This window comes from Leuresthes tenuis, unplaced genomic scaffold, assembly GCF_036924035.1.
Source record: "Leuresthes tenuis unplaced genomic scaffold, fLeuTen1.0.hap1 SCAF_9, whole genome shotgun sequence".
NCBI classification, from domain to species: Eukaryota; Metazoa; Chordata; class Actinopteri; order Atheriniformes; family Atherinopsidae; genus Leuresthes; species Leuresthes tenuis.
Window position 1 is genome coordinate 14,966,887 of NW_027325363.1, and position 15,202 is coordinate 14,982,088.

A 15,202-nucleotide genomic window follows, 5' to 3' on the forward strand; every position below is an offset into this window, starting at 1 on the left:
CTACATTCAGTAACAATATCCTTCTGTCTTTGTCTCTCTCAATTTCTCCCCACAGGAATTCTCTTTACTACGGCTGGATGATGTGGCAGACCAACGAGTGAACATAGTCGGGTTTTCCGTCTTCAACAAAACGCATCCCTTCTTCCAGGATTTTGCGCTAAGTCTCAACCGCTCCTGGCAAGAAAACTGTGACCATGCACCCTTCGCCGGCACCCCGGTTAGTACCAAAAATACACGATCTCACATAAAGTAAAGACCAACTGTGAAGTGTAAGAATAATCTGGGAGCATTTTTCAGTTATAATAATATCCAAACAGGACCTCCGTTTGCATTAAACTAGTTATTTCAGTGCTCCTCTGTTGCTCATATGTGTGAAATATATTCAGGTATGACATTTATCCCATTAACTGCTATAATTTCAGGTCTTGTTGTGGGTAATCATTCTTTCTCAGACTGCTCATTAGCAGCAGTTGGTATCTGCCTCATTTCTTTTATAATAGTATCTTCCCTTGTTGAGGAAAAGCACAGCAGAACCCTCTTACCTTTGCAGCGCTCCAAATTATCCACTGCTCATCTTCACTGTGTTGGAAGCTCAACATTTAACATTACATGCTCTACATGTTTGAATGAGTGACTTAAAAACAGCCTAAAATCACAAAGTAACTGTTTAGCACACCTTTTGGGGAGATGTTGTAGGTTTGTAATGTAGTGCAATCAAATAGATTTGCATAGATCTCCTGTAGTTTTTTTTTTCTCTTTTACTTTGAAGCCAATCAAACTGAGGCTATTTCCTGAACATGCTATATTGTTGTCACAATGATTTCATGCTTATTTCATTAGATATGCCAGTGTGAGTTTTCTGCTTCAGATTTACTGAATGGTAAACAAGATAACTACTGTTCATTAGACTAAGATTTATGGGCACTATCTGACAGCCCCATAAGCCCTCAAGGTGACGCACTCTCGCCTTTTTGTCTTGAAGTGTCACTCATAAAACCAGCATCTCAGGCTAACAAGAACTACTACAACTGTTAGAATAAATTTTGCTCTTAGACACCACCAAAGAAGAGCTCATATGCATAAATTGTTGCCTGTCAAAAGTGAAATTATATAATGTTTTTAAGTGTTGTTTTTCATGACTTATTAGTTAGTTAAACCTAATTAATTAGATAATTAGTATAATTAAGCATATGCTTATATGTTATGATTAAATGATAATATTCTATTGAGTGGAAACTAACATAATATGTAGAATATGAAACATAAGTGTACAAATTAGAGTCCAGTCTTATTGAAATAATTACATTTGGAATAATTAATGTTGTTCTGTCTTTGTATAAGTCTTAATTTTTCAAAAAGTATCCTGAATTATTGCAGTAACTGCTTACCACGGGCTTCATTAGAGAGCAGAAATTCATTGATGTCAATGAATGAAAGAAAGAGTCCTCTGTGTTGGGATTTAAGAGAAAAGAATTAAAAAGTATCTCTTCACATGTGCACCCATTGCCACATTTGCTCCATTCAAGCTGGGGGAGGGGGTGAAACAGGTGAGGAGTAGTTTGACCATACTGTGATTAAGTCTTGTGTTCCCTGCACAGCAGATCACTCAATTACTTAGTGAGCCCATGGCACATTAAAAATCATGGCTAATTAGCTAATAACTAGAGGATAAAAGCTGACAGCAGCCAAGCAAAATACTGATTAATCCAGTTTAACATGTACATTGAGAACATGTCGTGCGTTAATTCACTCTGCAGTTCATTAGTTAAACAGAGACATTAATGCACTGAAAGTTTTGCACCAGTTCACCAGAGACAAGCGAATATGTATGTGGATAGGTTGGTCGTTCATTGAAGAGGCACATTTCATGGAAAACCAATTATGCTTTTTTTAAAATACAACATGCTGCTACTCTGTGATATATATAAATAGCAACTAATGCCAAGACAAGAGGGAGTATACATGTAAAAGAAGAGCTGCTTTATGAAGCAAGTCCAAGTGAGATGGACTGTTAGAACATTAGAACATAAAACTCTGAGAAAAATGTTCATAGTTTTCAGTGTCTACTGGTCTGTGGTTTTAATGTATTCAAAGTCAGTCTGGGTACACTTATTTTTTCCCTAATTTGTTATTCACAAAATATTTTAGCAAGGCTGCACAGTTGTGTGGTGGTTAGCATCGTCGCATCACAGCAAGAGGGTTCCAGGTTCGATTCCCAGCTGGGGCCTTTCTGTGTGGAGTTTGCATGTTCTCCCTGTGCATGTGTGGGTTCTCTCCGGGTAAAAAACATGCATTTTAGATTGATTGGTGTCTCTAAATTGTGAGTGTGAGCGTGCATGGTTGTGTGTGTCTCGTTTGTCTCTGTGTGGCCCTGTGACGGACTGGCGACCTGTCCAGGGTGTACCTGCCTCTCGTCCAATGACAGCTGGGATAGACTCTAACACCCCCCTGTAACCCTAAAATTGGATTAAGCAGGTATAAAATATGAATGAAATATTTTTGCCCCTTCAAAGCTTTGATTTTACTTGAAGTGCTCCTTTCTGGCTTTCCAAATTTACCGTTCATCACAATCCCTCTCAGCCTTGTATCATGTCCGACAAACATGTTTGGGCCATTTCATCTTTGGTTGCATTAAACAGATATATATCAGTGATACTCAGACTCTCCCCAAGCTTCTAATTGAGGACAGCGTGCATTTTAACAAAATATACATAGCGGGATGCTGTGGCAGTGCCGCCGAAGCTGTTTGTACAAGAGAGATAAGAGGAAAAGCTGCCTCTCCCACTGTTTTCTTGCCCCTGCTGAGAGAGGCAGGCAATAATTGGTATGGTCAGGGTGTGTCAGCTTCAATGGGGATGAGATCAGGAGTGATGGAGTCTCTCAGAGAGACAGAAGGAAAGAGAGAGATAGTTTTTAACTCTGTCAGCAGATCAGGGTCCTTCTAATGATCTAATGGAATAATCTCTTTGCACTCCAGGGATGGGTTAACCCCCTGTGGACCACTTACCTCTGGCATATTACACTTGCTATAAGTATTTGCAGCTTTCTGTGAATTTTATTGTGTGTTGGCATAATGTATTCACCTTTTTCCTCTACTCTCCCTCTCCAGCTCTCATCAGCTCTGCTCTTTGATGCAGTATACGCTGTGGTGGCGGCGGTCCAAGAGCTGAACCGTAGCCAAAACGTTGGCGCCACTCAGCTCTCCTGCAAGTCCTCTAAGATCTGGGAGCATGGTACCAGCCTCATGAATTACCTAAGGATGGTAAGAATGCCTCTGCTGGAAAGAACAAAAGTGACATGACTCACCGTTACTTCAAGAAATTGTTTGATATTTTGGGAAATATAATTACATGCTTTCTGAAATTGAATCAGCCAGCAGCCAGTGTGTGTGTTTCACCTGTCATTTATTGTTGATGGTTTTTAACCTCTGAGAAAGCTAAGCTGGATGTTTTCCTTTTACTGTGTCTTATTTAGGACACTTGGGTTGGTACACTGTGTACACCACAGTATATACTTTTATGTGAAATCCTTGCCTCCTGACAGGCTAGTTGTATCTTAAATCCCAAATCACTTACAGAAAACATCAATGGCAACAGCCCTCATATCCATCGCTTACAGAGAAAGTGAATATTCATATTAAACAACATGTTAAACGATGATGATTTTAAGTAATAGAATAGAATAGAATAGAATAGAATAGAATAGAATAGAATAGAATAGAACAGAAAATACTTTTTTCATCCCTCGTGGGGAAAATACCTTTTTCATGGGTTTTCACATTGACAATAAAAAGTATGGACAAAGCATCCAGGTTTGGAACATAAGCAGACACAAAAGTCCATAAAACCTGCATTTTATCTGATGTCCAGCAGGGATTTTTCTCTTCTATTGCATATCTATCGCAAAATGAATAGAAGTCCTCAGGCATTTGTATTATTTGAGTATGGTGGAATTTCTTTTTATGCCTGGCCATGTTTATTCTCCAAAGGTAGAAACAGCTGATCAGTCATGTGGGCAACCAAAGGAAAAAAAAAATAGAAATGTTTTTGCAATTTGCTAATTTCAATGTTAAGCCAAAATAGAAAATAGAAAAATTAGAAAATAGAAAAAGAAATTACGAAAAGTTGATTGATGAAAAAAATACCTTTCCTTTCACCTTTATAACCTCAATAAACAGTTTCCTGATATTTTGGGGGGTTTCAACTGCTATCTTTCTGTCTTCTACAATGCAGCATGGTGTTAATTTTGTAAATAATGAGGCTGTTACGTGTAAAGTAAGTTATATAACAGAGGATGTAAAAAGGGTGATTGACAAATGGTCAGACAGTCAGATCCAACTCAGATCCTAGTCTTAAGGTCTGATTTGGAAAACCCAAGAAAGCTACAGCACAACATGAGGTCTGAAACCAGGACTATACAAATCAACCGAGGATCACACATTAGCTATGTCCCTCTATTGTATACAGTCAAGTTATTTAGTTTGTTTGTTTTTTTGTTTTTTTTTATTCTTTAAGGAAATAGCTTCAAACATTTGTTGGCTTGTTCATATCTCCAATACTCAGTCTATTTTAGTTTGTTAATTGGTGTATTAGGGCCTCGATATTAGGTCTGTGTTCTCATCCCATTTGAAGGTATAACCCCTATCCATGAAGTCAGTTTCTCTCGTCAGAGAGATAAAGATGTGCTGTCAGTGCATAAAAGGTATTTTCCTATTAAGGAGAATGGGCTGTAAGTTATCGAAATACTTAAATGTGGCACATGTTCAATATCAATCTACTTGTCGTTCTCACTCAAAGAATAAAGAGTGACTAATCACTCTTTTTGTTGTAAATTGAAGCTATTACACCCTTGTCTTCATTTCATCATTCTACATTTTACAGCCTCAGGTCGTAGAGAAGGTGTTGCTGAGAAGGAAGTGGGTAGTTTTTTTCTTGAAGAGAGGATTTTTATCTGGTTGCTCTCTCTCTGTGATGTACAGGTAGAGCTGGAAGGTCTAACAGGCCACATTGAATTCAACAGCAAAGGACAGCGGTCCAACTACGCCTTGAGGATCATGCAGAACAGCAAGGATGGCCTAAGGCAGGTAAAGTAACTCTTTACAGTCATCTGTCAGTAAGATTGTCTCTCCTCAAATAAATCAACCATGGAACAGTGTAAAGTAGCACTGCAAAGCCTTGCTGCCGCGCAAACTTAATGTGACTGGTTTTAAGAATTTACATGATTCCTTCGCCTGCTATAGTATGACTGTTACTGACCACAACGCACTCCAACAATTTTGTTCCCAGCGGGGCACTACTTCTGGTAAATGTTGCAGTCTCCTTTATGGCAGCAGGATACAATTACTGGAGATGGATCATGCTGCAGGGAACTGTGATAACACCTGCTCAGCTGGCACTCTTGGTGCAAACAAACTCTATTATCCTGCTGGCAGAAATGTTGAGGTGCCAGTAGACAAAATTAAATATTTAGGATGCCTCTTTGAAGGTGAAAGAAGCATATTTTTTGGAGAATAAGTTGAAGTTAAAAAAGAAGCCAGCTTTGATGTCAGCATTGCTTCCATTACAGTTATCATTGGTTTAACAAATACATCTAAAACTTTAGATGAATGTTACAGTAGATACATATTTAGGAATAAAAAAGAAAACAATTTTCAATTCTTCACTTCTTTGTTTCCCAAAAGCCTTTAATATTAGCTTATCAGCAGATATATCTGGGTAGAGATGTATAGTATCAGTCCAGTTTTCTCTGAGCAGATGCTAGGTTTTTGAGCTGCCTACATGGCAGTCTGACCATCTTTCAGTAAAAATACTTCACTGAAAGCACCGAGCTACCTCACACAATCTCAGAGAGTGGTCTCTGAGGGCACCTCAGTTTTACATCAGGAGACACAGCCCTGAATGCCTAACATGTTTTTATTTAATTAAGTACATCTGCAAGGATTGCTAAGAGTGGAAGTGGTCATTATTGAAATGTAAGTGACAAGAGGTTTTGAGCAGATGAGAGTACTGTCATTTAATGATGGCAGAGTTCCTGATGTGTCCGTACTATGTGCTGTATCCATTATTCAGGATTTCATAATTCTTTTATAACAGGCATTCCTAATGCTTCATCGCAAGGGTTCAAATTTATGGCTGTTAGACTTCAGAGCTCTAATATCAGATTCTTTGAAACTGCGTTTGGAGACTTTTTTTTTTTTTTTTTTAACTGTTATATAGACACTTTTGGGCACAGCAGTATATTTTGTCTTTATAACAACATCTAAATACTGTGATAGTTGTCATATTGACATATTGCATGGATTTTTGGGAACCCTCTGATAGAAAACCATCGACCGAGGGTTTAGTGAAGCAGTTTGAGGCAAGAACGTTGCATCAGATCCCAGACTTTTCTGGGAAAATCTGTTTAGCTGGGGTACTCAGCCATCCATCAACCGCATCTCCACATGCCCTGGTGGAGCAGAGCCGTCACCAGCAGTAAAATTCTCGGTTGTATGTGAGTAATGAATGGAGGGAGAGGAGGATTCAAAGGTAAACATCAGCACAAAAGCAGCATGAGCTTTGAATAGATGAGCGATGGAGATGTGCATTAGGATGAAGAATCTGTGGTCATGTTTACTTTTATGGTAATGGCTGGCTTTTAGAATATGTAAAAAGACAGAGTCTTTCAAATGACTCACAAAGCGGGTAAAGTTTCCATTTTGTACACTGATTTGTTGTGACAGACATCACAGTGTGTTGGGGGATGAATAAGAATCAAAATAAGATTGCAGCGACTTTGAAAGCGTTTGATATTAAGTGAAAAAAATGGAGGAATCTATACCGATGATAATTTTCTTGCCAGCTAAGTTTCCAAGCATCAGACCGAGTAACTGTCTTGAGACATTACACAATTTAACATATACTTTTTTTTCTCATTTATGCCAAAAGATAACTGTTGATAGTCATTAGGGCTCAAACACTAATTAAGATTTTGTGTGGCCTCCAGCTTTATACTAGAAATATGAAGAGCAAGCACCATGAAGTGCATTTGAAATGAATGCGTATGCCTGCACCAGCAGTGTGTGCTGGCAGTCCAAAATGCTCACCATGTTTATTATGATTCATTCTGCACATGCTTCATATTTTAATGGCAAACCCATTAAGTACTCCTGTGTTTACAGAGTTATTTTAAATTATACTGTCATCTCTCATTTGTCAAAAAATATCCTCTGGTGACTGCAGCACTTGTTGACATCATAGCACATGTGCAGCATGAAAAACAAGATGACAGTCAGGACTCAGGTGGGCTTTGGATCTCACAGATGCATGTATATCTGTGTGGCTGTATGATGAAATTGGTCATTTCTTTATAGATTTCATATCTGGCTTGTAAGAGCACACATCTAGTGAAGACGATCACATTAGTTAAGCTCTCTATATGTGGGTTTTTGTCATCAGTTTGTCTCCTTTGCTCTTGTCTAGGAGCAGTCATTTTCATCTATCCCCTGATTAAGTTCATACTATCAGAAGACTACAGCTGTTTTTACCTGTTACTGCTTGTATCACAATTGACAAATAGCACGTCACTTTTACATGGAATAATGGAAGATATGCTCTGCTTGTTAGGTACAGCTCTTAAAAAAAACAGTGTTTTATAAATGCCAGAATTTGATATTTCACATTTCGTTTCAAGGGATGATATTTGATGTAAAGTGACATGTGTTCTCTTCTTTTTCCTGGTACTTTAACAAAGTGTGCATTATATTTTCCCTGGAAATATCCCTCACCCTGACAGCTATAATATCCATTTCCCTGCTGCCCCCAGAGTGTTCTGTCTTTGCAGCATTATGCGCAGTATAGGGGTTATTAACTACATCAAATCATTAAATCCATAATCCAACATGCTGTCACCATCCCACCATAGTTTCTGCTTTCTTATCTACAGCATTTTAAGCAGCTGTTATTGTATCATGCCACTGACAGTGTAATAGGACAGAGAGCTTCTAAAAGGTCTCATCCTTTCATTTGGATGATCACGTGAAATAGATATTCAGCTCATGCCTTAGAGTGGAGAAAAACATTCCTAAGCAGCCCATGAAACAGCTACACAGTGGTCCATCTGCCTTTATTAACCTTGTCTGTATCCCTGTATAGTGGCATAGTGGCATTGGGCCAGTCAAGCAGAAGGATAATGCTATCAGGCCTAATGTGACGATTTTGAACAGAAGTACTGTAAAGCAGCTCTGACAGTATGTTAATGGATAGAGGCAAGGTGTGAGATAGGGGCAGAATGAGGGTGTTGTTTACTTTGTTAACAGACACCTCCTGCACACTGTTGGGTTTGGGGTGCTTGAGCCAGACAGACAGTGGAGGGGCAGGGTTTTGGCAGAGAAGCAAGGTGGCACACTGCCTAAACACACACACACACCACAGTCTAAGGACGATATTTACAAAGCAGCACGTGAGTAGATACTTCAAGTATTTTGTTTGGTTAAAGTAGAATGATAGCATCATAATGACCACAGGGTGTCTCACCTCTAAATGTAAACTAAAAGAAAAAGTATTTAATCCAAAAAAGCAGCCTGAGAGGAAAAAGAGAGAATCTTTTATCAACACCTATCCAGCACTGGATGGAGAGTAATCGAGCATATTCTTCACAGCCACTGACCACCAGACAGGTACCCTGCTTCCTATCTATCCTTTCTCTGTAGCATCCAACACCCAGTACTTTGGAAGATTGTCTCACATGTGATCATCAGCTCCTCCGGACACAACACTTTGCAATCATTGCCACAAATTGAATTTCTTTGACAGACATTTTCACACATCAGTGCAGTTTCTTGCAGCTCACTCTCTCTGTGTCTGTCTATCTATCTATCTATCTATCTATCTATCTATCTATCTATCTATCTATCTATCTATCTATCTATCTATCTATCTATCTATCTATCTATCTATCTATCTATCTATCTATCTATCTATCTATCTATCTATCTATCTATCTATCTATCTATCTATCTATCTATCTATCCGTATATATATCAGATAAACCCAATGACCAGCTGTCATGGTATATATATATATATATATGGTATATATATACCCATTTTATCTAGTAGCTTGTTCATTGCATTATTCTGTAATCTAATGAGCAGCAGTCATGGATTTACTTTGCCTTTGCAAACATCCACACCTGAACCAGTGAGTCTGCACTCCTTTCCTCTGCTATGAAAGAGAATAAGATATAAAATAACTATGTCAAATAACCTCCAGACAAGGGTAGCAATAAGCAAGCCTATATATAGAATCCAGAGAAGAATGACATGGAATTTTTGACGTGGAAAGTCTTAGAATTCTTAGCTTTGCCTCACTCTACAGGGCTAGTTCACTCTGTGGTTGCTAGAAGATATCATTAGTGCTACTTTTTAAAACTCAAAGCTAGTAATGTAGATATGTTTCCGTTGTATTTGTTTATTATTGTTCATATAAAATCTATCACAGCCAGGAAGATATTAGGTAAAAAACCTTCTGTGATAGTACTGTCAGGCAAGTATCCTACAAACTGCATATATAATTTAACTTGTTTTAAATTGGTTGCTGATGACTCACTTTCCTCTTTTGTGCAGATCTATAAATGACTGCACACCAGTTACTCTGTGTCTTCTGTGTATAATTATCTGCACATTTCCATTTCTAAGAGTTCGTTGATGGTCATTTTGGCGTCAGCAAACGTAACAAACTCCATTGTGTCATTTTTAGCAAGTTTTCAGACCCCGCAACATGAGTTTTTTGTTTTTCATTTTTCATTTTCTTGTTCTGAGAATCACATTCCAGATCACATGTTTGTTTTGGATTAAACATTCATTTTACGTTTACACATTGACGTGTCATGTATGCCCACCAGCTGTCATGGTTTCTGTCACCTCAAGTCCTGCATCAGTTTCTATAAGGTTCAGTCTCTCCGACTGTGAGACATAGGTTATATGTTCCTGCCTCTTTGCACATCATGGGTAACATCTGTGACAGCTGGTTTACTCCCAAAGGAACAACAGTAAACCAGAGGCTGTCTGTCGCAGCTGTTAGCCTCCTGACCTGCTTAAAGAGGGGTTTTGCAGCAGATGGAGTTTTGCTCTGGTATTTTTGGAAAGATGCTATGGAGCACAGAGGACTCCTCCTGACTCCTCAAGCATATTAAACCTCCAAACTTTTTCTGAATATTTTTTGTAATGATTTTTTCCCAAAGATGTTTGAGTACACATATTTGTGGTTCAAGGTTTGATACAATCTAAGACACATGGGCTGATGGCCTTTTCAGAGGGATGTTGAACTCTCTGTCAGTTGTTATCAGCATTGATGAAATGTTTCTGCTTTAGTCTAGTTACTCGGTCAGAAGCAATCACTGTATGAGCACAATTTAAACCTGAAATTCACTGAATTATTTAAAGCCTGAAAGCAGTTGGTAAGCCCACCTTAGTTGCATGATATGATGTGGGTGCATTGCATAAATTTATTTGTTCAGTTTTGGCAGGCAAAGTAAATTCCCCAGCTGCTCCTGTGCCGTCAGTCCTGTGAGCCAGGGATGATTCTGAAGTTGGCATGGTTTTGTCCATGTTCTGGCCAAGGCACCACTGGCACCTGTAATCAGCTGCAATCCAGAGAAGAAGCGAAAGAGGGAGGAGGAAAAGAGTGATGGGGGAAGAGGACAAGAGGCTCACTGGCTGAAAATAGATGAGACAGAAAGTGGACTCAAGTGAAAAATAGGGGTTAAAGAAAAGACAGAGCTATAGAATTGAAAATGGTAAATATATATATATATATATATATATATTTCGGCCAATGACATAACAGCAAGAGCTGTATTTAATACCCTCTCTATCTTAGCTGTCACCAGACCTAATAGTGAAGGCAGCCACAGAGACCTTGAGCCCTATTTCTCGATGGAATGACTAATCGTATTATTTTTTTAGAGAGCTGACTGTAATCCCTTGTATCCTGTTCTACGTCCTTTCACGAATCTGTGTAATGAGCTCGATAAAGAAGCCTAATACAAAGAACGTCTTGGCTCCTGTTTGAATTTGAACATGTTTCTGAGGCTGCATTCTGCAGATGGCGCAAACACCAAGGTTATACAATGAAACTCTATTATTCTGGATACATACAAATGACTAATTTGACACAACCTGTTCAACCTGGAGGGAGGGCGTCTTTGTGTGTTGATCTGCATGCATGCCTTTTATGCTTGTACTTGTGCTTGTGTGTGTGTGCATGTCGAGGCTTATATATGAGCGCTGAGGGTGTTTGGATCCCCTGCTGCTTCCTTCTTGGCTGTGCACACAATCATGCACAACAAGCCCACCAACATTTATGCTGGTTTAGCAGAGGCACAAGTGTTTTCTAAACTAACATACTGCAACCCACCAGCCACCTGCATCACAGTACAAACCACACTGACAGAGCAGCCCAGCCCAGCTTCTGGACCACTCCCTGGCCTCTGTGGACTGGCCCCCATTTTCTGCACGGAGCTCATTGACAGCCACATGCTGATTAACTGGAGGAAGCTGTAAAATGAGTAATTATTGCAGTTTGGATTAGGCAAGCTGCTGCCTGTTACAGTGTGAGGCTCTGTTATGTGAGAGTGTGTGAGAGTGAAAAAGAGGGTGCTACGAAAACTGCGTAAACATTTCCATCATAGTATGTATTTGTATACTTTTTGTTTATACTACATCAACATGTATGCATATTTGTGCATTGCAGGCAGGTAGTGAGCTGAAAACTCTCTAGGTCAGTTCCTGGTAAGAGGAGAGTCACTAATTAAGTTTCAGTAATAGAGGCACTTAATCACTCCTTTGGCACAGAAACCTCCTGAGACGGAGTGGATAGAAAAAAACAACAGAAAAAGAGAGAAATGTTATGAGACCACCACTGAGTTGGACAGGCTGCAAATGGCTACAAAGCAGTTTATGAAAAGGTTACGACAGGTCACACTGGCCAGAAGTGAAAAGGCCAAAGGCTGACAGCATGACGCAAAGCAAATTATTCTTATTACTGAGTCCACGGGTGCACAGGAAGAGTTTTGGCTCTGAAATTCTACCACCTGGATAATGTGTTTTCTCTTTCTTTGTTCTTTTAAGCTTATGAAGTTGATGGCTATCAGATTTTGAATGGAGTGAAACTGTCAAAACTGATGAACATCAGATAAACTAAAGGTCAAAGAAGAAGAGGGATTCTTTTAGTGACAGTTTTCTGTGGAGCTTCACATTTTTTCTTTGTTTAATGCAGTAATGGAGGCACGGAACCTTTACTTGAATAAAAGTGCTGTATCAATATGGCACTGTTAGAAATACTCTAATAAAGTCCTGCTTGAAAAATCTTACTTTTGTAATTATTAGTATCGGTATTATTATGTTTGAAAGTTTATTAAGAACTGAAGCTTTAGTGAGTAAAGAGCAAGTTACTATTGTAAATACTGCGGGATGAGCAGGTTTGAAGGGCTTTCTTTGCAGTTTTACATGTAGAGACTTCAAATGAATTGAAGACGTTTAAGTTCTGACTTTTCTTCTAATTCCTGATGAGATATTAGATCATTTGAGAATTAGTCGAAATTAAACCATGTGAGCAAAATCTATTTGTCAGAGTTGTTAAAAATCCATACAGAACAGAAATGTGACCCTGACTAGTAGTAATGAACCAAATTGAATTAAATAAAAATGGAGATGAGACTGCAGTCACTGATACGTGGTGAGGTGGAAATATTAAATAGCATAAATCAGAAATGCTTCAATTATGCTCTCCCATGGTAAATAAAAAGTCCTTGGTCGCAGTGCACTTTCTTTTATCTCTGCCACTGATTTCAATTTTTTTGCCCTTTTCCCTCGACTCATTTCAGTCTAATTCTGTGTATCTGTGTGTCCCCTTAGTGACTCTTTGTGAATAGATCATCAATAAACTGTTAAATCATCTCAACCTGCCCTAGTACATATGTGTTCCTCATTTCCTTCATTATCATTAAAACTTTCAGAGCCACATTGCTTTTATGATAAATTTTAGTCCCCGATGTGCCCTTGTGTCAAGGTCTTTGGAGGCGGAGTCAAGCAGCTGGAATAAGAAGAGGCCCCTCTCATCCTCATCTCTTTCCTTCTATCGCAGGGAATGCTGTGTGCTTAGAATAATTTAAACACACACAGTGCCAGATGCACGCATACACACATTCATACACACCCGCATGGGCACCACCTCAATTTGCATGAAATGATTTGAGCTGTGTTATTTACACAAGACTTCCTCCAGTTAAAGGGTGAATGTGCTCATTCAATTGCTCTCCCCTTTTTGTTGGATTTATTTATTTCCTGTCAGCACTGCTCCCACTTTTATTATGGCAATCTGCTTTTTTCTCCCCTCCCCTTTCCTTAGCTCCCAAACCGTCTCTGAGAACACTATTATTCCAGCCGCCCCTGCTGCGGCAGATGCAGATGCACTTTGTTCAATTTATATGCTGCAGTGAGAGGACTGGGACAGGTAGAGAGGGATAGAGGGGCAGGGAAAGGAGGAACGGAAGGGTGTGAGGGGTATGGGGTGGCCTCTGCAGACGGCCTCCTGCTTTTTGCTACCAAAGGAGCCGGGTGTGGCTCAGCGGGGATCTCTTTCTCTCCCTCGGTCGCATGTCTTAATCTAGTCTGATAGTCATACTGGATCTGAACCCGCAATAGGTGCTGCTTGAGCCTCTTCCATTAACGTTAAAGTCTGTTCAGAAAGAGAGTTAGTCCTTTGATGTCATCGAACTGAGCAGTATAAACATACTGCAATCTTTGAAGTGCCTATACAGTGATGCTTCACATTTGTGAACCCCTCATAGTCCTCCAAACTCTGAACTAATATAACTAATATTACATAATATGGAGTGGCAAAAGTATGCTAACCTTTGCTCTAAGTATCTGGTAAAATACTCCCTGTATAGCAATAGCTGCTCAAACTGGTGATCATACCTGCTGATCAGTTTAAAGGAAATTTAGTCCTTCAGTCTCTGCTCCAGGATGCTGGTGAGTTTTCTTACATGAATTACTTGCTACAGTGCCTTCCATATCGTATTTATGCGATTACGGTCAGAGCCTTGACCTGGCCATTGCGAAACATGAACCATAGTTTAATTTAGCTATCTTGTGACTGAATAGATGGAATACTATCGACATACTTGTGGGCTTAGTGTCACTGAGTTGCTGCTTTAACCACTTCCTGTTGTCATTCACTCCACCGACAAGTGACCTGTGCATGTGTTGACTGTGTAGATTTATTATATTATTCATATTATTTATACAAAGATGCTGCTGGTCCTCCTCTTCACTTTCTGCCACCTCTCACTTCCATGTTACTGAGGTGGCTGAGAAGAAGAAATGGAACAATGCCTTAAAGCAAGCTTTTCGCATTTTTGCAGCGACCATAGTTGCCCTTCAGACTTGGAAGGGGGAGGTGAGGTGCAAGGTATTCACAAGGCTGATGTCAGTTATCGTGATCTCATGACAAAATGTGCAATAGCGACATTTGTCCAGCTATCTACAAAGGCACCGTTTACATCTCATCACTTTCACGTTCAATTTCTACCCAGGACTTGCCACTTGATGATGTTGACACTCCGCATCTCCATACATGATGTACGTCATCGCAATCAGATGGAATGACAGAAGGTGCTGATTCAGAAACGTCCAAGACATCACAAGTTGGATGACCCATCATGCAAAATGTTTTAGACAGACCCTTTACTTTGCTCCTTTCATATCACTTGCGACTCCTTCCTTTTTTTTTCTCTTCTGTCACAAATGATTGAGCGTTTGAAGGGAAGTCACTGACTCATGATTGTCATCCGATTCATTCAAAACACCTGACTCCAATTTTACCCAGAAATGAATGGCTATGTATGTATATGAACACACAAAGACGCCCTCCCTCCTATGTATGTAATGTTGTCATATTGGATCATTTTCTTTCAGTATGGATCAAATGGATGCCTTATTCATGTTTGTGTCTTTCAGTACTTCAGTAATGTGAAAGTGCTGTAAGGCTTTAGGTAATTTTTGTGTGGGAATGTTGGAAAATCTCGTGGTCAACAAACTTTTAAGCACCATTATATACAGTTCTCTTTTGAGAGAACACGGCTATCTGCTTGTGGAGGAAAATACATTATTAGGGCATAAATTGTGTTTGCTCTCAGTACGCAGGACAACTGTATTATT

At 39.4% G+C, this 15,202-nt stretch overlaps 1 protein-coding gene across 1 annotated transcript in view; it reads left to right on the forward strand.

Moving 5' to 3' along the window:
* grik4 (glutamate receptor, ionotropic, kainate 4) overlaps positions 1-15,202 on the forward strand; it is a 216,195-nt gene that overhangs the window by 162,938 nt on the left and 38,055 nt on the right. The window contains exons 8-10 of the mRNA XM_072392488.1: positions 56-217; positions 3,110-3,262; positions 4,979-5,083. Coding sequence (XP_072248589.1) covers positions 56-217; positions 3,110-3,262; positions 4,979-5,083 — 420 coding nt within the window. The remainder of the gene's footprint in view (positions 1-55; positions 218-3,109; positions 3,263-4,978; positions 5,084-15,202) is intronic.